The 24,832-nt window shown below is 41.3% G+C and overlaps 1 protein-coding gene and 1 pseudogene across 8 annotated transcripts in view; one reads left to right on the plus strand and one right to left on the minus strand.

The window, feature by feature from the left end:
• The window catches only part of DIS3L2 (DIS3 like 3'-5' exoribonuclease 2), a 380,375-nt gene that overhangs the window by 57,391 nt on the left and 298,152 nt on the right, over window positions 1–24,832 (plus strand). For 5 of the 8 annotated variants that reach the window (XM_065526247.1, XM_065526248.1, XM_074010515.1 and 2 more), the window contains 4 exons: window positions 1,023–1,167; window positions 1,703–1,860; window positions 12,874–12,927; window positions 18,547–18,648. In XM_065526247.1, coding sequence (XP_065382319.1) covers window positions 1,116–1,167; window positions 1,703–1,860; window positions 12,874–12,927; window positions 18,547–18,648 — 366 coding nt within the window. In that variant the 5' untranslated portion in view covers window positions 1,023–1,115. The remainder of the gene's footprint in view (window positions 1–1,022; window positions 1,168–1,702; window positions 1,861–12,873; window positions 12,928–18,546; window positions 18,649–24,832) is intronic. The other 3 variants (XM_074010517.1, XM_074010516.1, XM_074010514.1) reach the window with 1 other exon arrangement.
• LOC102138388 (protein GPR108 pseudogene) lies at window positions 3,624–11,127 on the minus strand (annotated as a pseudogene).

Genomic DNA, 24,832 nt, shown 5'->3' on the forward strand with positions numbered 1-24,832 from the left:
TCTTGCAACGGGATTGGCTTTATCTGTGAATCTCTTTATCTTGCCCTAAGTGGCCTGTTATCCTTTGTCTCCATTGCTTCTCTGCTGCTGAGTTAGTATTAATTTCAATTTAAAGAGAAATTACATCATTTTGGTGAAGGATGTGTGTGGGAAGTATAGAGGAAATAGAAGCTAGTGTTCAGAATGACATCTTGATTCGTTTTGTGGGAACTCAGGCTGCCCACAAAAATTTCAAATATAGACTTGACTCCTGGGCTGGTGGCCATCAGAGACTAGAAAGTAGAAGTTGTGATGACATGTTCAGCATCCAGGTGGAAGGCTAGGGGCCAGCTGCGGGGACCCACATTCCAGCCTGCTGATCCTGGCAGCTGCTCTTATATTCCTTAGACACAGCTGTTTGAGCTTCTCATCAGACAACTGGTTTGAGGTGATGGCAGGTAAGAGTAGGGGAAGAAACGTCTAATTACAGTATTGCCATGTTTTGAAAGTGTGTGAATCATCTGGGGTTCCCTGCATAGTTTTGGACATCAAGTTGTGATAATGAATTAGGTTTTGCTGGTGGATTCTAAGGAATTAACTTGGTTTCATAGAGGTATATCATTTGTCCAGAGTTGGACTTAGTAAATGCCACATATTGAACCCCAGTTTAGTACCATTCCATTACAACTTTTAGGTTCTAGATCTTTATATCACTTTTCAAAACTATATTTCTTTATATTTTTGTTCATTTCACAAGCTGAATAGAACTGCAGGATTCCTTATTTTTCACATCATTGCCCCATTTGTGGAGATGTTTAGTTGAAGTGGCCCAAAGAAGCAGTCTGGTGGTACTTGTGAGGGTGAAGGCCTTGAAAAGAAACTTGAGACAGATGGTGTGTTTGACTAACTGCCCTGGAGAATGTTATGCCAGAACCCAGGAGGGGCACCACGTTGCCTTTGCCATTGAAATACTAAATTTCTGAGAGGACAGAGGAGCCTACAACTTAATCGCTCTCCAATTACCAATCTCTTCTTGGTTTCAGTGAATGACAACAGAGCTGCTCAAGGCGGGAACTCTGAGCTGAGCAGTGGAGGTTTCTTTGGATCTGGAGAGAAGAGTGACCTTGGAGCCAATAATGAGCCATCCTGACTACAGAATGAACCTCCGGCCCCTGGGGACCCCCAGAGGTAGTAAAAGGAAAATGGAGTCTGTCTAAATAACTGGAGAACTGAAATAAAAGTGAAATGGGTGTGAAGTGGAGGGTGTCTTTTAGGACTAAGGGCTACTATAATTCTTTTAGTGACCTGTTAAGTATTCTCCTGTGTGATTTTTTCTAGAATTAGATGTAGTTTCTTGCTATCTTAATTTATTGTTGTATTAAGTACAACTGTTTAATTTCCTCTAGTAAAGTGGCAATCTTTTAGTAATTTCTATTTTCAAAAAGTTTGTGTATATAAATAGCAAAGAACACTGGACTCATCATTCACATTATGTTCCATCCATGTTGTTGTGCTGATTTAAAACTCAAGTCTCATCTGTGTATATTTTATTCATGTTTTCTTAGCCACTCTTTCCTTTTTGTTATTGTTCAAAATCACCATCAGGGAGTTTCAGTCTCTTGTTGGTCTCTTTAAATAATAATTGTAAAAAGGTATGATATCTCCAGTTTTAAAAATACACAGATGTTTGAGGAAAGAGTTGATTGCTGCCTCATGTTTCTAGGTGTGTCCACTGTGGCTGGCCCACATGACATTGGTGCTTCGCCAGGTGACAAAAAGTCAAAGAACAAGTCCACACGAGGGAAGAAAAAGAGCATATTTGAAACTTACATGTTCAAGGAGGATGTTTCGGAAGGCTTGAAGAGAGGAACACTCATCCAGGTGCTTAAAATCTACTGGAAGGCTATTGCCTGAATATGGAATCCAAAACAATCTATTAAACTATTTCCTGTTCTGTGCTGTGTGCTTTCAGAGAGGTGATGATGTAACAGGTGCAGGGCTGGTATGATGGCATAACAGAGATGATGAAGTAACAGGTTCTTCTTAGAACTACAGTACATTTAGAGGTAATAAGCACCATAAGACAGGAACAGGCAAAGTGCTCTGAGATTTGAGAGGAGGGAGCCGCTATTTCCCATTAGGCTTGCCTAGAGATGCTTTATTGGAAGTGACATATTTGAGCCAGGCCATGGATTGGTGCAATTTGAATAAGTGAAGATAAAAGAGAGCTTTACAAATGGAGGGACCAGTGTGACCTACTACAATAGAAGTGAGAAATTGGGTTTGGATATACGAAACATTGAATATCAGTTTTTCTGGAGCATGTGGATGCTGAATGATGGAGAAAAATGGATGAGGTTGGAAAGCAAGCAGTAAACAACAATAGACAGTATTTGTTGAGTGCTTTATAGTTTACAAACTGTGTTTACAAGCTAGTTCAGTGGTTTGGCTGAACAAATGTTTATTGAGCATCCATTGTGAGCCAGGAACAGTTATGGTTAGGAGTGTGCAGCATGGGTGCCTTTGAGATGGAGGTAGACAAGATTGCCTTGCTGTACTTCAGCTTGCAGCCCAGTGGTGGGAGGCAGTCATGTGAACAGATGATTTGGGGATAAAGTGGCAAGTGCTCAGATAAAAGGGTGACCAGGGTATATGGCAAAATATTGGGGGGAAAGCAGGAAACTGTGTAGGCTGAGGTTCTGGAGAGGCTTCCTGTAGTTGGTGACCCTTGTGGTAGGTATTGAGGGATGACTAGTTTGGGCCTATCAGGTGAGTGATATGTGTGTGGGAGGTATGGAGAGGCAGTGGTGCTAACAAAAACGTGAACTTGTGAAACAACATGGAGTATGGCAGCTTAGGCCTCCTTGGGCATAATCTGTCAGGCAGTTAGTAGGCTGGGGAGGGAGGCAGGGCCACATATTCTGTGAATTAAGTCTATTTCATAATACTTTCATTAGTATAGAAATATTGCCATGTGCTACCTGGCTCACTTGAAAATGCTGTGTTCCACTTTCTCTTATTCTGAGAGCACAGCTTCTGTATTTGTGTTTTTGGCTGAAGATCTAACCAATTTACGGATGCTATCATCTTCTCTTCCTTTTTGTCATTCATTTTCTCTCTCTCTCTCTTTCTTTCTCTTTTCTCTCTCTTTCTCTTTTCTCTCTCTCTTCCTCCCTCCCTCCCTCCCTCCCTCCCTCCCTCCCTCCTTCCTTCCTTCCTTCCTTCCTTCCTTCCTTCCTTCCTTCCTTCCTTCCTTCCTTCCTTCCTTCCTTTCTTCCTTCCTTCCTTCTTTCCTTTACCTTTCTTTCTTTACCTTTCTTTACCTTTCTCTATTTATCTGTGGTCAAGTGCACACATGATCGATGGAAAAAAGAAAAAAAATTGTCTTTTAACAAATGAGTTGGTTTATCTGATTCTTGGAGTACTCTTGGTGGTTATTTATTTATTTATTTATTTAGAAGGTCTCACTCTGTTGCCCAGGCTGGAGTGCAGTGGTGCAGTCTTGGCTCACTGCAGCCTCTGCATCCTGGGTTCAAGTGATTCTTGTACCTCAGCCTCCCAAGCAGCTAGGATTACAGAAGGTAAAAAATTAGTCATGCCATCATACCTGGCTAATTTTTGTGTATATATATATATATATATAATTTTAGCCAAACAGATTGGTCATTATTGTACATATAGCTGGAAGGGAGGGGTGGTCCTGGAGTGAGGACAGGGCTGCCCAATATTTGGGGGGAGGAAGGGACTCTTCTTCCAAATGGGCTTGTCCGGGAACCGGGGTCCCGGGGAGCTGGGCGCCTGGTCCACATGGACCCCCTCCACCTCCCCACATACGCTGTGGAAGAAGGGCAGGAGTGAGAAATGCTGGGGGAGAAGGATCCTTTGGTCTGAGATGTGGAGGTGATCATAACAGTTCCCGCCCGCTGGCTGTTTTGTTGACTTTGGAGAGGCCTTCCCCGAACCCAGAGTCGGTCATTACTTGTTCCATCTGAACATCCTCCTCGTCCTCCTGGGGCAGCTGCAGGTATGGGTTGTCCCTGTGGGCTGGAACTTGTAGCCCGTGAGCATGAAGAAGGCCAGGGTGGAGCCCTCCACCAAGAGCTGGTACAGCCACTGCCACTGAAAGGGGACAGCCACCTGCTACAGGATGGCGATGATGCGGGTGAAGTAGATGTAGCAGATGACCGTGACACAGTAATGCTGGAACAGCTTCAGCTTGGCCAGGTTCACCGCCACCTTCCCGTCTGTGCCAGACATGTCCTGGAGATGCCAGATGGACCAGACTACGGGAAACAGGATGGCGCTGCAGCAGATGAGATCCATCAGGAACAAAATCTCCTTCCACAGCACATAGTCACTGGCGCCCTCCTCGTGGGACTCGATGCCGATGTAGGCCACGTTGGCCAGGACCTGCATGGGGATCATGATCCTAAAGACCTTCTTCTCCTTATCCGACAGGACGTACTTGATGAAGGCCCAACCTGAGCCGATCAGGGCGACGGTGATGAAGAGAAGGGCACCCTTTAGCAGGTGTGTGATGTAGTACATGACGGCGAGGCCTTCGATGGGGTGGCTCTGGCTGTTGATGAAGTAGTAGTTGATACTATGGAAGAGGAGAGAGATGCTCTTGGTGAAGGCCAAGGCCGCCATGAGCCAGTGGATCTTGAAGACGCTGTACATGTTCCTGCAGAGGATGGACACCCAGAAGATGCCAGCGGCCAGGAAGCAGACGGACATGACTATGTAGAGCTTGAAAAGGGGCATCTCCGCCGCCGACAGGAAGCCATCGGGGTTCTTCTCCTGGATCATCACCGTGATGTCAAATGGATGCTCCTTTCCTGGCACTGAATTGTTGCAGTTGTGGAAGTTCAGGCTGTACTGGCCTTCTTCCGCCTGAGAGCCAATCACCACGTGGAAACTGAAGTTGTAGGAGTTGTTGAGGTGGCTCAGGCCCAACACCAGCTCCTCGTCCTTCCCGCTAGGACCCTGAGGCACTGCGGGTGTTGACTTGGGCTTGCTGGCTGCAGAGGTCCCTCCGCCATCCACCTTGCAGGGGACTGTGGCCTGTGGCTTTGGGAGCCCTGGTTCGGAGGGCACTTCGGGGAGGAGCCTGGGAAAGATAAACAACTTCTGCTCTCCATACTTCGCACCTGGACCTTCAGATCCTTGGTGTTGATGAGGAACAGGACCAGGAAGCTGCTACTGTTTTTCTGGAGAGGGCAGTCCTGGAAATCCCGGGTTGAATAGGAGCGAACTCTGCCAGATTGAACCCGGCTGAGACTGAACCCCACCAGCAGGGACTTCTGCTTCCTGGAGGCCCAGCCGCAGGAGGCTCAACTCCACCACCAGGGAGCCGTTGGTGTAGAAACTGAAGCTGTTCAGCTGGATGTCTGCTCGCTTCTCCCCCTTGGAGGGCCTGGCCTTCACCTTCTGAAGGAACTTTTAGATTCCAGTTGAGCTCTCAGCAACATTTCAGTGGAACCCCCCAAATCCCATTAAGTGCCCCGAGGACCCCACTCTGTAGCTCCCCCAGGACCCCACTGTGTGGCTCCAGGGTCTTTAGCACCCCAAAAGTGATTCCAAGAATTAAAAGGACTAAGACCCAACCGGGGGGGATGGGGTGTAGTCCCCCAATTTTTGTATTTTTAGTAGAGATGGGGTTTCACCGTGTTGGCTAGGCTGACCTGACCTCAAGTGATCCTCCTGCCTTAGCCTCCCAAAGTGCTGAGATTACAGTCATGAGCCACCACACCCAGCCCTATTGGAGTTTCTTTTTTTTTAAAGCTTTCCCTGGATTTATTTGACATGGCCTCTCTTAGGAGAGATGAAGCTGCATTTGGATGTTAGTCCATTCATTAATCCATCATTTGCTCTTCATCGTTTAGCCCATATCCCGAACACCATTTTATCTGTAAGCTTCTTGGCCCTCCTCCTGTTTCATGTAGGAGGACCCATTGTGCCTCTCCATTCTCATCCTCTTGCACTCTCCTCCAGGAGCACTGTCCTCCATTCACCCTGAGCTTCCAGTCTTTTCCTCTAAAAACTGTGCTCCTTGATGTCTCTGTGACTTTGTGCGTGCTGGTCCTGGTGCTCGGAATGCTTTCTCCCGCTGTCTTGATGTAATGGTGCTTAGCTTTTAAGTCCCTGCCTAAATGTTACCCACTTTGAGAAGCCTCATTTTAATTCTCCAAGTAGAGTTGGCCGTTAGTGCTTTCCTGTAGTTGACTTTTTTGTTTTCCCTTTATTCTAAACTTACCACCATTTTTTTTCTTTTATGTTTCCCCCAAATAGACTGTTCATGTCCTTGATGGCAAGGTCATGTCTTATTCCAGAAGTTAGCTCAGTGCCTGACATTTGACTGATGCTTAATACATTTATATTGAATAAATATTTACTTATTGACTGAATAAAGGATCCAGATACTGTCTTTTGAAGAAGAGTCGGGGGAACGTCAGTTATTAGAACTTGAAAGAAAACTAGTCGCCTAGAATTTTGGCTACAGATTTATACCTATCTAGAGACAGCGTTCTGCAATGGTACTAGCTTCAGCTCCCTTTTAGTTTTCACTTTTGAAACCACTCGTTGCTGATACTCAAATAAAACAAAACAAAAATCTGATCAATATAACAACTCTAATTCCCAGTAGTTTGTAAGTGATTCCTTCTGGCCTGTGACATCATGGGACTCTGCAGCCAGGACCTCCCCCCCACATATGAGAACAGTTGTTCTTTGCAGATGGGGAAAGAAATGGGTTCCAGATATGAGGTCACCGTGTGAAATATACAACACTGTAAATAAGATTTTCATAGGCAGAGAAACAGAGTCCATCTGCTGCTTGATATAAACTTTATGTGTGCAGGCCTTGCTGGGTAAGGTAAAAGGCCAGACAAGAAAGGATGTTTTAATGCTGATGGAGAAAAATTAAGTGTATTAGAGATACTTGGAAACTTTTGTTAACTTTTGTATTCAAATTCATCTCTTTTGACCTCTTTTTTTTCCTCACCATCCAGAGAAGAAACTTTTATCGAGAGATAGTAGGGGGATTTAAAAAAAATAGGAGTAGAGTATTTTTATTTTGTTTTCAATACCTTAACCAATACTTTGATATTTCATTCGTATTTTTTCCTATGTGAGTTTCCAGTGTTTGAAGCGACAATAACAGTAACACATGATCATGTATGTGTAGTTTTGAAGTTGAAAAAAAATTCTCACATCAAAAAATGTATTTCATTTCTCTCTTCATAGGGGGGAGTACTGAGAGGTTTTTATAGGAGATGTTGGGAGAGATTAGAGTAGGGGATAGACAAGCCTGGAAGGGGCTCCAGTTTAGGGTGATGATCAAGGTGACATGGGTATGAAGATGGTAGAATTGGCTGTTTCAGATCCCAAAAGATGCTTTGGCTAAAGGAAGTTCAGGCTAAGCCCCCAGAGCTGCCTTAGTTATGATGTCGGAGTTCCTTTTAGAATAGAATATTGGTGTGAAGTTGTTATTGGCTCTCTAAAAAAATCCTAGTCCAGGAAGATAGAGGACAGGATGAACTAGTTTCTAGGACAAACAAACAAACATTTGTTTGTTTGTTAGTTTGGTTGTTAGTTTCTTAACAAACAAACAACCATTTGTTAAGAGTGAAATCAGGCAGGGTGTGGTGGCTCACGCCTGTAATCCCAGCACTTTGGAAGGCTGAGGTGGGAAGATTGCTTGAGGCCAAAAGTTTAAGACCAGCCTGGGCAACATAGTGAGCCTTCATCTGTACAAAATAAAAATCAGCCAGGCATGGTGATGTGCACCTGTATTCCTAGCTACTGGGGAGGCTGAGGCAGGAGGATCACTTGAGCCCTGGAGTTGGAGGCTGTGGTAAGTCATGATCATGCCATTGTGCTCCAGCCTGGGCAACAGAGTGAGACCCTGTCTCTCTCTCTCTCTTTTTTTTTTAAGAAGAGTAAAGTCAGCTGGAGAATACTTGGGGATGAATTAAAGATGAGGGGGAATAGATGTGATGTTATAGCGGAATGCCCAGTCACTCAGAAGGGAGAGATGATATTCATAACATTAATACTTGGGGTGATGAAAGAACTTCAGCTCTGCAGGCATTAATTAATTAGTGCAACAAATGTTTCTTGACTTCTTACTCAGTGCCAAGCATATACCAGTGAGCAAGTTAGGCAAGTCACTGGGGAGGTAAGGAAAAACAACTAAAGAAAAAGAGAAGAAATTATAGACTGATCACTGCTAATAAGGAAATGGGAAAGGTGAGAGAGATTATAGAGAGAACCTCTTTAGTAGAGTTGTTAGGGAAAGCCTCTGTGAGATGATCTGTGGGTTGTCTGAGATGAGAATGAAACAGCCAATTGAAGAATTAGGAGAAGAACGTAGGTGGAGAGCTCAGCTAGTAGAACAGCAGCAAGCAGAGGAAGGCTTGGTGGTTCTGAGAAATGAGAAGGAAGCCTGTTGGAACATTGTGAGCAAAGGAGTTATATGATGGGACAAGTGGAGAGTTAGGCATCAGCCAAGTCATGTAGGGTCTCTAGGCTATGCTGGAGAATTGGATTTTGTTTAAAGAGCAGCAGGAAGTCACTGAAGGCTGTTAAGCAGGAGAAGAAAATAATCTGTTTCATGCTTTGAACATATCTCTCTGGGAATTGTGAGATGAATAGACTAGAGTGGAAGCTGAGAGGCCACTCAGGAAGCTATCAAAGTAAACCAGGTCAGAAAACATGGAGATGGGAACAAGAAGGTGGCAGTGAAGATGGATGTGGGGCTAGAACTGATATGACATGCTGGTGGGTGAGATATGGAAGGTGAGGCAGAGGGAGGCATCCCTGACGCTTGCTGAGTTTTCGAATTGAGCGGCTGGCTGGTGTTGCCATTAACCAAGACGGAGAAAAGCAAGGGTTGGAATGAGTTTTTGGGTAAGAGGGACAGCTGGCATACATGAGTGAAGAGGCCCTGGTGGTGAGTGTGGCAAACAGAGAGAGAGGCTGTTTACAGTAGTGGAGAGCATGGACTCTGGAGCCAGACTGTCTGACCTTGAATGTGATGTGAAAGCGGGCAATTTTTTTAACCTCTCAGTGCCTCAGTTTCCTCCTCTGTAAAAACAAGGATAATAGTATCTACCTCATAGGGTTGTTGTGAGGGTTAAATTAGCTGATCGATATAAAGCTCTTCCAAGAGCGTGTGGCACGTCATATACCTGCATAAGTGGCACTTGAGTTTTGTTTTTATTACTATAAGAGGAGCGTCTGTTATTCAGGTTAGGTGGTTGCTGTCATTTGGAGAACCCTGTCCAAAGCTGTTAGATCTTACGATTTTTCAAGAATATCTGGAACTATGTATTTTATATGTGTGAAATTCCTCAGTTTTAAGGACTCTCAAGCCAAATACAGTATGTTTGTGATTGCCAGTTAGACTGATTTAGCCCAGTTGTGTGGTGTTTTTCTATGGTACTGTTTAGCTCCTTGGGTACAGGAAGTGAGAAAGCAGATAGCTGGGGTTAGTTGAGAGTAGAGAATCAAGGGTAAAATCTTCAAGGTCTTTTGCTGGTTGAATATCAGAGTAAGAGGTTTGTTTAGGATTTGCAAGGTTAAGTGATAATGACAGGCCATGGCAATTAGGTTGCTAGAGAAGGGAGTAAACAGTGGGAGGACAATGGATGGTGACACGTGGTCACAGCTTTGGGTTGGAGATCTTAGTGAAATTGAAGAGTTGTTGAAATGGGGTTTTTACCATAAGTAGACAAAAGACTGCCATCGGAAAGTGTGATATTTGAATTTTTTTTTTTTAAGTGGTGTCATTAGTAGTGCTGACGGGATTCAGGCAGTGAACATGGGAGAGAGTAGGTGGGGTAGAAGAGCAAATGGTAGTTAGAGTGACAGGCTGGGGTTGCTTGGTCTTCAACATGGATGTGAAGTCCCAAAAATATATATGGGAGTAAGGATAGAGAGGAAGGCAGTGAGCTGCTAGTCAAAATGTTAGTGAATTGGAGCTTTGACCCACCTGTAAGCTTGAGGATGACAGCACCAAGGAGGTGCTAATGATATGAACTGCAAAGGATCTGGGATTTTTGAAAGAGATTGGAGGAAAAAATACTTTTAAAGCCATGATGGGAAAGCAAAGGGCCCTTCCTCACCTGGTCCCTGAGATATATGGGTTATGAGAGATAAAATAGACACCCTTTGAGAGCACTCAGGGAAGCAATAACATCAGGGAACAGCCAGGTTTCGATTAAGGGGAAGAATCAGGAGCATCCGGAGAAGAGATGGAGGCTATGGGATTCTCACTGATCAAGTTCCAGGCCTAGGGAAGTGCTTTAGGAAGAAGATGGGAGATGGGCAATTGGGTCAGATTAGGGGATGGCTATAGAAATGAAAGCCAGCCGGGCACGGTGGCTCACACCTGTAATCCCAGCACTTTGGGAGGCCAAGGTGGGCGGATCATGAGGTCAGGAGATTGAGACCATCCTGACTAACATGGTGAAACCCCGTCTCTACTAAAAATACAAAAAATTAGCCGGGCGTGGTGTCGGGCGCCTGTAGTCCCAGCTACTCGGGAGGCTGAGGCAGGAGAATGGCGTGAACCCAGGAGGCGGAGCTTGCAGTGAGCTGAGATCCGGCCACTGCACTCCAGCCTGGGAGACAGCGAGACTCCGTCTCAAAAAAAAAGAAATGAAAGCCTTGGACTTTTGTAGGTGAGTAAGACAAGACATCTGTGGGAAGTATCCTTTGGTTAAAAGACCATTGTTTTTGACAGACTTTACTGTCAGCTGCTTCTCTCAGGCTATAGGAACAACTCTGGTCTGCTGCGGAGCTCTGGGGAGTTTCTGCTTTCTTAGTGTGATCTGCATTCTCTCAAGGGCTGTGTTTCTGAGGTCCAGTTCTTCAGAGTTATGCTTCAGTCAAATTTACAAATGCTATTGTGGAACAAGGTTTCTCTTCTTCCTTGTGTCCTTTTGTATATATTGGGAAGTTTGGGATAGAGAATCAAGGGTAAAATCTTCAAGGCCTTTTTAATACCTTTTCTTTTGAATAGAGCCTGGATGCAGCCTTGAGCAACCTGTCTCTTTTCCCTGGGCCCAGCCTAACCTGTCTGAGTGCCGTGCAATTAAAGACATTTTCAAAGCTAGAGGCATTTTCATCTCCGTACTTCTTCATTTGCTAACCATTCACTGAGCTACAAGGGATGATAGAAGAATAGGAATTGAAAAAAAAACTTAGGCCAGAGAAAAGCATCTGGAATCAGCAAATGAAATTGTTAAACATTTAATTTCAATGAACTGACTTTCGTTTGTTTGGAGTCTCTTCCCCTCATGAGACTGTCAGCTGTGTGACGGTAGAGACTGTCTGTTGTTAGTCTCCCTTTTACCCCATCACTTGACATGGTGCCTGCCATGCTATTTGTTAGGAAATATTTGTTGAGTGAGTGGATGAATATTTAGGATAAATGTAAGTTTTTTCCCTCCTTCCCTCAACAAGAAACAGCTGTCTAGAAGTGGATTTACTGTGACACTCTTAACAAGGGACTGGCCTTGGGAAGCTTTGCCAACCTTATCTCCTGGTCCCTCCCTCTTCTGTGCTAGGCAGAGTTATTGCACAATGGAGAAGAGTTAGTGAGTGCCCTCTTAACCACTTTTGCTAACACAGTGTCCTCTACTATACTTCTCATCTGATTTATTTGCAAATTTTGCTCTTCTGTAAAGGACTAGGTCAGACACCATCTCTGAAGCCTCTTCTGGTGCCCTCGCTATGAAAGTAAGCTGTACCTCTGGTTTATGTTTTCATTTAAAATAGGGACTGAGCTTAATCATTATCTTCCCCATCAGTGTGTCTCAGGGTCTTGAATATAGTCAGTACTCAATAATTAATTGTTGAATTAAGGACTGAATGATCATTTGTAGTAGTCTATTTGAGTGTCTATTTGAGTAGTCTATTTGAATTACATTTGTAATTTAAACATGGTACAGCACAGAAGGAAATTATTTTCTGCTTTATTTTATGCCCTTGCCTGTTTTGTTAATTATGTATCTTTGAGTCTTTAAACGTTTTAGGGGGAAATGTTATTTAAAACACTTTCTCGAGATATCCTTTGAGTTTGGCTGTTAGAAAAATAACTGCTTCCATCCATGTGTTCCAGTGTCCTGAGACTACAGCTGGAACCTGGGGAGCATTACAGCTTCCTGCAAGAGCCTGAAATACTGAACTGCTATTGAAGAGGCCCCCACCTGCACCCCTGTGTGTAAATAGAAGCAGACCCTGATTTGGTGCTGGAATAACATGAAGTTGAAAGCAGACTGGGTGGCCTGGCTGTTGGAGCCAGGATTCCAGTTTGCATTAAGAGCTGGTTATGGCCGTTTTGAATTATTGACTCATTCAGCTCTGCAGAGGGGCCACAGTAAAAAATAATGCATCCAGTTTCTTAAGGCTCAGTATCTAGGTTGGAAATCAACCTGTATCACTTTGAAAATTGTCACAGAAACAAGCAATTGTGGAAAGGTCTTGGAACTGGGAGAAAAAAAAAAAAAGGCCTTTATATAGTGAGACACAATCCCCAGGTAATCTGGTTTGTAAAGTCAAGGTTTAAATTTGAAGACTAGCATATAGGGGCACCTAAAAGTCTAATAGTTGCCACTTTCCCACTCTATGCCAGGCTCTCTTGTTCCTTACCTTTGCTTGTTCACACCAAGGTGCCAGTCTAAGCTTTCTGTTTTTGATGGAACCCTCTATTTCAGATATCAACATAAATTGTGTTTCCTGCATTTAATGAACAGTTCTTATACATCTAACTTGTTTTCTCAATTGAACTGTTTAATTTTAAAACTTTTTATTGGAGAATAACATACATATGGAAAAATCATAAATATATAGCTAGATTTTCACAAGCTTTATTTTTTTGTTTTAAAGGGTGTATTGAGAATTAATCCAAAGAAGTTTCATGAAGCCTTCATTCCTTCCCCGGTAAGTTCAATAAATTTATAATAAACTTAATGTCACATTTCATTTTTTAGATGTGCTCTGAAACTGAAATCATATATTCTAACTAAAAAGCAGAGTAGTGAAGCAAAATTGAGGATGGGCAAAGATTTGTTTCAAATTTAAATAAACAAAATTTTCTTTTGGTTAAAAACCCCTTCTGCCAGTCTTAAAATCGCATGCCAAATGAAACGGATGGCATTTGTTACAAGGCTGCAAAGAGCAGCTGGACCCAGGCAGACTACCCACCAGTTTGTGTAATTGAACGCCCTTGGTTTATGGCTTAAAAGGATTTATGATTTTTTCCACTGATTTAAGTTAATCTTTCCTAAACAAATATGCTATCTACTATGGATCTATTGCATGAGCTAATCTGAACATTTGTCCAAAAATAATGTGTAATGCTTTTTTTTGCGGGGGGTCAGAGTTTCTCACTTCACTTTCGTGCAGGTGATAGAGCTTCATACAAGGCTCTTTACCGTTGGGTCCTTTAGACCCTTTCTTACATTTATGACTCATTTTAAGAGGCTCTTTCTACTTAAATCAAGTTCACACTGACATATAGTTAGCAGCAGTTCTCTAGAGAAGGTTTGATTGAGCAAAACTAGGAGAGCAATATTCTTAAATTCCTGACCTAACTTTTCCAGGATACCATAAATAGAATAGCTATAGAATCGTAGATTTTTCACAGTGAAAGAGACCAAACTTATGCTTATAGATGATGAAATGGAATACATATATTTTAATTAACATATTTTATTAGTTTAAATGACAGTGAGTTTAGTGAGAATATAGGTTCAGTCATGTACTTTAATAAATGTTGTTATTACAGATTGAGCACCCCTTATTTGAAACACTTGGGACCAGAAGTATTTTGGATTTGGAATTTTTTTTTTTATTTTGGAATATTTACATTACATACTTACACTGAAATCCAAAATGCTCCAGTGAGCATTTTCTTTGAGTGTCAGGTCAGTGCCCAAAAGTTTTATATTTTGGAACATTTCAGATTTTATATGCTCAAGTGATATTACTGTTTTTGTTACAATAACCTTATGACCTACTGTCAAGCTCAGTTTAGTCCTTTTCCCCTGCCTTTGAAATCCAGGGACTCGCATTGCATCCAAGTTCAAGTCTTACCCATTGAATCAGATAAAAGGTATCACTGGCATTCACATTACTCTTTCTCAGTCATATTCTGTTCCCGTGAGAGAAAATGGCATATGTCTTGACCCTGGAACTTGAGTTGTAAAATTGGGTTGTAGAATTGAGGGTCAGCTTTGAGGTGGTAACTTGGCTGCAAGAGCAGTTCTCGCATATACTAGAAGTGCAGTTTACATATGTATTAGTTTCCAGAGTTTGCTCATAAGGTTAAATTTACATCCAGGAATCATAAAAACTACCCATGAAAATCTCTTAGGAAGGTGCTATGTTGGAGGCGGATAAACCGTCTCTCAGTATGCCCTGCATAACCAATGTTTTTTTCCCATAAAGAAAGCATAACTGTTTCTTCAAGAATATACCAGTTGAAGGAACTTGATTGTATTAGGAGCGCTCATGTATGAGAGACACAGATTTTTAAGCATGAAAATATCACTCGATGTGGTTAGTTCATCTTAAGAGGCAGCTGGGAACTGGTAGACTCAGACCTCTTGTCTCTTGTGCATGCTTAAGTTTGCTCTTGTTGATGGCAATGATAAGGGGAACTACAGCATTCTGAAAATTTTGCTGCTCCCTCTCTTGCCTGAATACACGGTATAGGATTTCCCTAAGTTAAATCCCTATTGGGCTGGCTCCTACCAAGTGTGGGACCTAGGACAGAAGTAGAAAAGAAGGCACACATACCTTAAATCAAATATTGATAAGTTAGACCTCACACCCACCATCAAGTAAAATATATTATTCTATATATTCCTTGCCAAATACACCTTCATATACCTGAGTTCAAATGTAGAATTCTCAGATTTCTTGCAGCTCCATGCTGAAGCATGTCTCCACCTCTAGCTTGCCCCTCTTCCCTTCTCGGTGCTAGCTGCCTGTCCCCTTGTGACTCCCTTGCATTCAGTGAGGGCCCTTTCATGCACAAACGTGGGCATCCTGTCCCACATATCTAAGCTATGTCCATACCCATTAGAAATACCTGTTCTTTAGCCAGCCGCCATGTTGAGGGGGTGCCTCCGGTGATGGGGGAGTGCCTGTATATGTCCTGGAGGTAGGCTTGGGGCTGCTTATTTTGGGGAAGCACATCCATTTGGCCCTGTGAACTCCTTGTCTGATGGGGAGGGGTGTGGCTGGAGCAGAGCCAGAGCAGAGTTGCTATGGTTCCTGCAAGCTAAATTCATGTAATTTACATCTGCAAATGATGTATCTCCATGGTTTAACCTGGCTTGTTAAAGAAGCAAAAGCAAAAGGTGGTGATGTTTTAAAAGCTCATAGTTGCTCTCCTACTTAAAATTGTATTCTTGCTATGTCGTATTTAGAAATTTTTAGACAGTTGCGATATTAGGATTGGCTTATTTCTATGCTTCTTTTATTCTTTTATTTGGCTCCCGCTTGAGTAGTGACAGTGTCTCAGAGAGAGAAAAACAATTCACCTCTCGGTAATTAAGAATAGATCATAAGAGCTGCCAATCAAGGCCCGTTGCAAGTGATTGTAGACACTCTGGTTTTGGACACGGGAACAGTCCTACAGTCTTGCTTTGTGGGTTTCAGTTTTCAGGAGCATTATAGAAAGCAATTGAAAAGGGCAATAATAGGGGCAACAGATTACTCATATATAAAGCCCACAACCAACTGTGGTCTAGATTTCTGAGTATACATAGCTCATATCCATGTCAAATATGAACTTGTATTAACTGGAAACTTGACTTAGGTTCATTATAACTTCTACTGATAGAAAGTTGATTTTCATTTTATGACAAATATAAAATATATGGGATGAAAAATGCCCACAGATAGACTGGGAAGTAGAATGTCAGAACCAGGGCCTAACTGTTACTGGCTTAAGCTAGGAGCATAAAGGCAGGAATGAATATGACAGAAGATGAGGCTTTTGCTCTGACAGTAGGACATACAGTGGCTTCCTCATTTGTAAAATGAGGGGATGGACTAAATGTTGTCGAATGTTCCTCACATTCTAAAGTTTTTAGAGAGACAAAAATAGAGATTTGATTAAATTATTTAGGTTTGCTCTTACTGACTCTAAAAGTGGTTGTGAATTTACACAATGTCATTTGCTATACTAAAATATCTCCCTGGGTCAACAGGTGAAGAACAGTGAATTAATCATCAGGCATAAAATAATACTTTGTTCTGGGGGAACTTGACTTAGGTTCATTATAATTTCTACTGACAGAAAGTTGGTTTTCAATTCATGACACATCTAAACTATACGAGATGAATAACTTACGTGTACTTGCTAGTTTTGTGAGGTTCTCAATAAAAATGAAATACAGAATGTGAGTAAAGTCGTGACTTTCAAGCAAACCAAGATAAAATGATATTATTGACAGGCCTTTTATCCTATTTGGGGATAGGATAAAGAGGAGAAAATTGATCAGATGGAAAAACCTGTCATTTTTAAAAAGCACAGTTTCTATTCTGAATTATGTAAATCTAAGAAGCTCTCTAACTTTTTAATGCATCTTGTCATAGAAGGCACCCTTTGTACAGCGATGGAATTTATTTTTGGTCCAAAGGGGACTGTTTCATCAATGAAGGATGCTATGACCATCGTGGCATACTTGTGTTGTCTTCCTTCCTACAGTCCCCTAAGTCTTTAGTCTGACTACCCATGCCCTTCTCCCAGTTCCTTTATTTTTCCTCCAGGGATGTTCATTATCTATTTTTCTTTCTTTTTTTTTCTATTCCCTATTATTCTTTCTGATGGGTAGAACAAGACTTCTGGCGTTCAAACAAAGAGCTGAAATATTTGGCCTTAAAAAGTGGTTAAAAGAGATGACTCGAACTTTTACTATTGAGCAGTTCCCAAGCTTAGTATCTTTAAAATAAGAGATTCAGCGACAGATCAGTCTTCTGAATGAATCAAGGAAGAGCTGAGTAGTGATGCAGTAGCTATAGATTTTTGTGTTGTCTGAGGTTCAACTGAGCCCTGCTTTCCTTAGTTTCCTGGGATTGTAAGGTGATGGTACTGTCATCCCATCAATCTGAAATCTCTGCGCTGCCAAAGGGTGGTTGTAGCTGCTTATAATAGAGGCATTTCATTGCATATGTTTGACACATGAGTATGGGTTAGGGTGACCTCCAAACAGCCCACTTTTCATTCCAAGGAGGTCTGAGAGATCCTATTGCTTTTTGAATTGCAAAAGGCAGCAATAGATGGTGATGTGCCATATTTCAGTTGTTCACTCTCTGTTTACTGGCTGTCTCTTCCAGATCTCTCTGAGAAGCTTGTCAAGAGGTCAACTACAGTCATGTTTTGTGGCTAACACAGTAGCTTTTCCTCGGGGACTAGGGTGGGGTCGGTTTTGGCAGAGTGTGCAGGCCACAGCTGTCAGCCCATAGCTAAACTGGAAATTGAGCAGAAAAACTGTTCTAGAAGATCTCTAATGGTTTGTAAGTGGAAACTGTAAAAAATGCTGAGTGACTAAAATCTACCCCCCCCCCCCGCCTTTTTGATTTGGTGATTTTGGGATATTAATTTTAACTTTAACTAAAGTTTCATAGTAATCACCTTCAGTCCATTGAGTGTTACGTTAAATCTTATCTATGTCAGGTGTCCCTATTAGAAAAATTTGAGTGATGGTTTTCCAGACGCTTTTGCTGTCATCTCCTGTAAGAAAAAGTATTTTACTTCTTTCTTATTCTCTGAAAAAGAGCACATCATATAAACTTGTAGAGAAAAGAAGGATAAGAGTACATGTTTGTTGGTGAAACATTTTGAAAATATTTCATTTTCTCAGGAACCCTGACTGCTGCAGAAGGCCTGCATTTCCTTAGCTATTTTGTTTATTTAAAATTACAAAGTAATTTGGATTACTAAGAAGACTCTGGCACCTATTTAAGCCAAGAAGTTGACACTTGGGGAGTTCACTGGGGAGCCACATTATTTAAAGTGGTTTGTTTCTGAGTGAGTGAGGATGAAAGTGTCTGTACCTTGTGTTCATTGTCTGGAGTTCACAGTGGTCCTAAGTTGGCACAGTCGGTAGAGTGTGAAGATCATGTGATGAACCTCATATTACATCTCTTTCTTTCTCTTCTTTGCCCTCTGCTTAGGTCTCCATAAAAACAACCACAACTTACACTCTCTGCCACTTTCTTGGGGGACATTATGAATTTGCTGGTTTCCTCCTAGAGAACCCAAATCTTAGAACCATTTCTGCTCCTGCCCTCAGTTTGTTTTCTTGCGGGAGATTCTATGTTGTTCCTCTTCTGTTCTCTTGCATACCTTCTATTTTTATACTTCCTTGATATGTTAAAAATTCATTTAGTATTAAAAAGGTATCAACATGCTTTATTTAATACAAAAAAGGATAGCCTAAGAATAACTTGCTGTTTTCTATTTCAGTTATGAAAGCATGCAATCTGTTTTTTGCTTTATGTGTTTTTAAGCTCACTATTGTCTTATTTCTTTTTCCAACCTAGGATGGTGATCGAGACATTTTTATTGATGGGGTTGTTGCTCGTAATAGAGCCTTAAATGGGGATCTGGTGGTCGTGAAACTACTTCCCGAGGAGCAGTGGAAGGTGAGTTAAATTTTCCCTTTCTAATTATAGATTTCTTAGGACCTTTCACATTCCATGGTGCACCAACAAGGCATCATAAACTGGAGGAGTCACAGACCCCTCAGGCGCTGTGGTAAGATTGGGTGTGATCTTGGAAGCATGCTACTGAATGCTTGGAACTTAGAAGCATCTGCTGGGCAGATTGTGAATCATCTGAGTTGTTCGCCCTGCTCCCTCTCTAGTGATCCATCCTCCCTGTCACATGCCTTGCACTGGTTTTTGGTATTCTTTTGAATAAATACTGAGGGCCCATTCAAACTTGGTATGTATTATTTTCCTACATCCTATGCAGGGAGAACTAGAAAGACAAAGCCATGGAGACAGTGGCAGTCCCCACGCATTTCTGCTGCCTCCAGTGGAAAACCCAGGCAATACATATGGAGTTCTGTTGGCCCAGTTTGGTGACTGGGTGATTGGCAGATAAAAATAGTTTGTCTGTGTTTTTATGAATCAGGGATTTAGTGGCAGAAGAAAATGTTTTTAATATGAGAATATTTTGGGTTTCAGTCTCCATCTATGTCTGTTAATTCGAAAGGAAGATATGGTTTTAGTGTTGATGGCTGTTTTAAATAAAAGTAAGGATCAGACATTGGAATGATTTGTGGTGACTGTCTTTGAATTGTCATGTAGGATTGGAGACTTGTATATCTAAGTCTGAATTTGTCTTCATATCATTTGTTTTATTTGGCTACATTCGTTGGTACTCGAGAATTTGGTGTTCTTCAATAAGATGTGTTATAGAGTAGTGATTAAAAGTATGGGCTTTTAGGCTAGGCTACTTAGATTTGAATCTCATCTCTGCCATTCATCTCTATAACTTTGAGGGAATTGTACAACCTTTCTGCTTCAAAGGTCTCATCTGTAAAATGGGAATAATCATGGTACCTACTTCATAGGTTTGTCATGAGAATTAAATGAGAATACATGTAAAAATTTTAGAATAGTACCTAAAAATCTTAGAATGGCAGGAACTCAAGAAATGTTCTTATTAGCTTTTCCAGAAAAGATGTGATGTGCACCACTGCACTCCAGCCTGGGCGATGGAGCTAGACTCTGTCTCCAAAAAAAAAAAAAAAAAAAAAAAAAAATGTGATGTGAGGAGCACCATTTTATCTCAGAGCTTTGTTGAGGAATACATTATTTTTAATCTGATACAACTGAAGTAATTGAATTATAGCTGTATGCCAGGTATTCATAGGGTATAGGGAATTCAGTTATGATTAGGACTGACATAGTTCTTGCCCTCATGGAGCTTATAGTTTAATGGGGACTGCAGGTAGGAAAAGACAGATACTGATCACATTTATACAAATTTAAGTGTAATTTTAATTAATGCTGTGAAGTGCAGGTTTTTTTTTTCTTTCTTTTTTTAAAATTATACTCAAGTTCTGAGATACATGTGCAGAATGAGCAGGTTTGTTACATAGGTATACATGTGCCATGATGGTTTGATGCACCCATTAACCCATCATCTACATTAGGTATTTCTCCTAATGCTATCCCTCCCCTTGCCCCCACCCTCCGAAAGGCCCCCTTGTGTGTGATGTTCCCCTCACTGTGCCCATATGTTCTCATTGTTCAACTCCCACTTATGAGTGAGAACATGTGGTGTTTGGTTTTCTGTTCCTGTGTTAGTTTGCTGAGAATGATGGTTTCCAGCTTCATCCATGTCCCTGCAAAGGACATGAGCTCATTCTTTTTTATGGCTGCATAGAATTCCATGTGTATATGTGCCACATTTTCTTTATCCAGCCTAACATTGATAGGCATTTGGGTTGGTTCCAAGTCTTTGCTATTATGAATAGTGCTGCAATAAACATATGTGCACATGTATCTTTATAGTGCAATGATTTATAATCCTTTGGGTATATACCCCATAGTGGGATTGCTGGGTCAAATGGTATTTCTAGTTCTAGATCCTTGAGGAATCACCACACTGTCTTCCACAATGGTTGAACTAATTTATACTCCCACCAACAGTGTAAAAGCATTTCTATTTCTCCGTATCCTCTCCAGCATCAGTCGTTTCCTGACTTTTTAGTGATTGCCATTCTTTTTTTTTTGTTGAGACGGAGTCTGGCTCTGCCTCCCAGGCTGGAGTGCAGTGGCCGGATCTCAGCTCACTGCAAGCTCCGCCTCCCGGGTTCACGCCATTCTCCTGCCTCAGCCTCCCGAGTAGCTGGGACTACAGGCGCCCGCCACCGTGCCTGGCTAGTTTTTTGTATACTAACTGGTGTGAGATGGTTGCATTTCTCTAATGACCAGTGATGATGAGCTTTTTTTATATGTCTGTTGGCCACATAAATGTCTTCTTTTGAAAAGTATCTGTTCATATCCTTCGCCCACTTTTTGATGTTTTTTTTTTTTTTCTTGTAAATTTAAATTCCTTGTAGATTCTGGATATTAGCCCTTTGTCAGATGGATAGATTGCAAAAATTTTCTCCCATTCTGTAGGTTGCCTGTTCACTTTGATGATAGTTTCTTTTGCTGTGCAGAAGCTCTTTAGTTTAATTAAATCCCATTTGTCAATTTTAGCTTTTGTTGCAATTGCTTTTCGTGTTTTAGTCATAAAGTCTTTGCCCATACCTATGTCCTGAATGGTATTGCCTAGGTTTTCTTCTAGGATTTTTATGGGTTTAGGTCTTATATATAAACCTTTACGTCATCTTGAGTTAATTTTTGTATAAGGTGTAAGGAAGGGGTCCAGTTTTAGTTTTCTACATATGGCTAGCCAGTTTTCCCAGCACCACTTATTAAATAGGGAATCCTTTCCCCATTGCTTGTTTTTGTCAGGTTTGTCAAAGACCAGATGGTTGTAGATGTGTGATGTTATTTCTGAGACATGTATTCTGTCCCATTGGTCTATATATCTGTTTTGGTACCAGTAGCATGCTGTTTTCATTACTATAGGCTTGTAGTATGGCTTGAAGTCAGGTAGCATGATGCCTCCAGCTTTCTTCTTTTTTCTTAGGATCATCTTGGCTATACAGGCTCTTTTTTGGTTCCATATGAAATTTAAAATAGTTTTTTTCTAATTCTGTGGAGAAGGTCATTGGTAGCTTGATGGGAATAGCATTGAATCTGTAAATTACTTTGGGCAGTATGACCATTTTCATGATATTGATTCTTCCTATCCATGAGCATGGAATATTTTTCCATTTGTGTCCTCTCTTTCCTTGAGCAGTCATTTGTAGTTCTCCTTGAAGAGGTCCTTCAGATCCCTTGTAAGTTGTATTCCTAGCTACTTTATTCTCTTTGTAGCAGTTGTGAACGGGAGTTTGCTCATGATTTGGTGCTCTATTATTGGTGTATAAGAATGCTTGTGATTTTTGCACATTAATTTTGTATCCTGAGACTTTGCTGAAGTTGCTTATCAACTTAAGGAGATTTTGGGCTGAGACGATGGGGTTTTCTAAATATACAATCATGTCATCTGCAAACAGAGATATTTTGACTTCCTCTCTTCCTGTTTGGATACCCTTTATTTCTTTCACTTGCCTGATTGCCCTGGCCAGAACTTCCAATACTGTGTTGAATAGGAGTGGTGAGAGAGGGCATCCTTGTCTTGTGCCGGTTTTCAAAGTAAATGCTTCCAGTTTTTGCCCATTCAGTATGATATTGGATGTGGGTTTGTCATAAATAGCTCTTACTATTTTGAGATATGTTCCAATACCTAGTTTATTGAGTGTTTTTAGCATGAAGCGGTGTTGAATTTTGTCGAAGGCCTTTTCTGCATCTATTGAGATAATCATGTGGTTTTTGTCATTAGTTCTGTTTATGTGATGGATTACGTTTATTGATTTGTGTATATTGAACCAGCCTGGCATCCCAGGGATGAAGCCAACTTATCGTGGTGGATAAGCTTTTTGATGTGCTGCTGGATTCGGTTTGCTAGTGTTTTATTGAGGATTTTTGCATTGATGTTCATCAGGGATGTTGGCCTGAAATTTTCTTTTTTTGTTGTGTCTCTGCCAGGTTTTGGTATCAGGATGATGCTGGCCTCATAAAATGAGTTAGGGAGGAGTCTCTCTTTTTCTATTGTTTAGAATACTTTCAGAAGGAATGGTACCGCTCCTCTTTGTACCTCTGGTAGAATTCGGCTGTGAATCCATCTGGTCCTGGACTTTTTTTGGTTGATAGGCTATTAATTACTGGCTCAATTTCAGAACTTGTTATTGGTCTATTCAGGGATTTGACTTCTTCCTGGTTTAGTCTTGGGAGGGTGTATGTGTTCAGGAATTTATCCATTTCTTCTAGATTTTCTAGTTTATTTGTGTAGAGGTGTTTATAGTATTCTCTGATGTTAGTTTGTATTTCAGTGGGATCAGTGGTGATCTCCCCTTTATCATTTGTTTATTGTGTTTATTTGATTCTTCTCTCTTTTCTTCTTTATTATTCTGTCTTGTGGTCTATTTTGTTAATGTTTTCAAAAAACCAGCTCCTGGACTCATCGATTTTTTCGAATGGTTTTTCATGTCTCTATCTCCTTCAGTTCTGCTCTGATCTTAGTTATTTCTTGTCTTCTGCTAACTTTTGAATTAGTCTGCGCTTGCTTCTCTAGTTCGTTTAATTGTGATGTTAGGGTGTCGATTTTAAATCTTTCCCGCTTTCTCCTGTGGGCATTTAGTGCTATAAATTTCCTTCTGAAGACTGCTTTAGTTGTATGCCAGAGATTCTGGTACATTGTGTCTTTGTTCTCATTGGTTTCAAAGAACTTATTTATTTTTGCCTTTATTTCATTATTTACCCAGTAGTCATTCAGGAGCAGGTTGCTCAGTTTCCATGAAGTTGTGTGGTTTTGAGTGAATTTCTTTTTTTTTTTGAGATGGAGTCTTGCTCTGTCACCCAGGCTGGAGTGCAGTGGTGCGATCTCAGCTCACTGCAAGCTCCGCCTCCCGGGTTCACGCCATTCTCCTGCCTCAGCCTCCCAAGTAGCTGGGACTACAGGCGCCTGCCTCCACGCCCAGCTAATTTTTTGTATTTTTAGTAGAGATGGGGTTTCACCGTGTTAGCCAAGATGGTCTCAATCTCCTGACCTCATGATCTGCCCACCTTGGACTCCCAAAGTGCTGGGATTACAGGCATGAGCCACCACACCCAGCCTCGAGTGAGTTTCTTAATGCTGAATTCTAATTTGATTGCACTGTGGTCTGAGAGACTGCTTGTTAAGATTTCTGTTGTTTTGCGTTTGCTGAGGAGTGTTTTACTTCCAATTATGTGGTCAGTTTTAGAATAAGTGTGATGTGGTACTGAGAAGAATGTATATTCTTTTGATTTGGGGTGAAGAGTTCTGTAAATGTCTATTAGGTCCTCTTGATCCCGAGCTGAGTTCAAGTCCTGAATATCCTTGTTAATTTTTTGTCTCATTGATCTATTATTGACAGTGGGGTGTTAAAGTCTCCCACTATTATTGTGTGGGAGTCTAAGTCTCTTTGTAGGTCTCTAAGAACTTGCTTTATGAATCTGGGTGCTCCTGTATTGGGTGCATATATATTTAGGATAGTTAGCTCTTCTTGTTGCATTGATCCCTTTACCATTATGTAATACCCTTCTTTGTCTTTTTGATCTTTGTTTGTTTAAAGTCTGTTTTATCAGAGACTAGGATTGCAACCCCTGCTTTTTTTTGCTTTCCATTTGCTTGGTAAATATTCCTCCATCTCTTTATTTTGAGTCTATGTGTGTCTCTGCATGTGAGATGGGTCTCCTGAATACAGCACACCGATGGGTCTTGACTCTTTATCCAATTTACCAGTCTATGCCTTTTAATTGGGGGATTTAGCCTGTTTACATTTAAGTTTAATATTGTTTTGTGTGAATTTGATTCTGTCATTATGATGCTAGCTGTTTATTTTTCCCATTAGTTGATGCAGTTTCTTCATAGTGTCAATGATCTTTATGTTTTGGTTTGGTTTTTTTGCAGTGGCTGGTACCAGTTTTTCCTTTGTATATTTAGTGCTTCTTTCAGGAGCTCTTGTAAGGCAAGCCTCGTGGTGACAAAATCCCTCCGGATTTGCTTGTCTGTAAAGGATTTTATTTCTCCTTCACTTATGAAGCTTAGTTTGGCTGGATACGAATTCTGGGTTGAAAATTCTTTTCTTTAAGAATGTTGAGTATTGGCCCCCATTCTCTTCTGGCTTGTAGGGTT

The sequence above is a fragment of the Macaca fascicularis genome, chromosome 12 (assembly GCF_037993035.2).
Source record: "Macaca fascicularis isolate 582-1 chromosome 12, T2T-MFA8v1.1".
In the NCBI taxonomy this organism is placed as follows: Eukaryota; Metazoa; Chordata; class Mammalia; order Primates; family Cercopithecidae; genus Macaca; species Macaca fascicularis.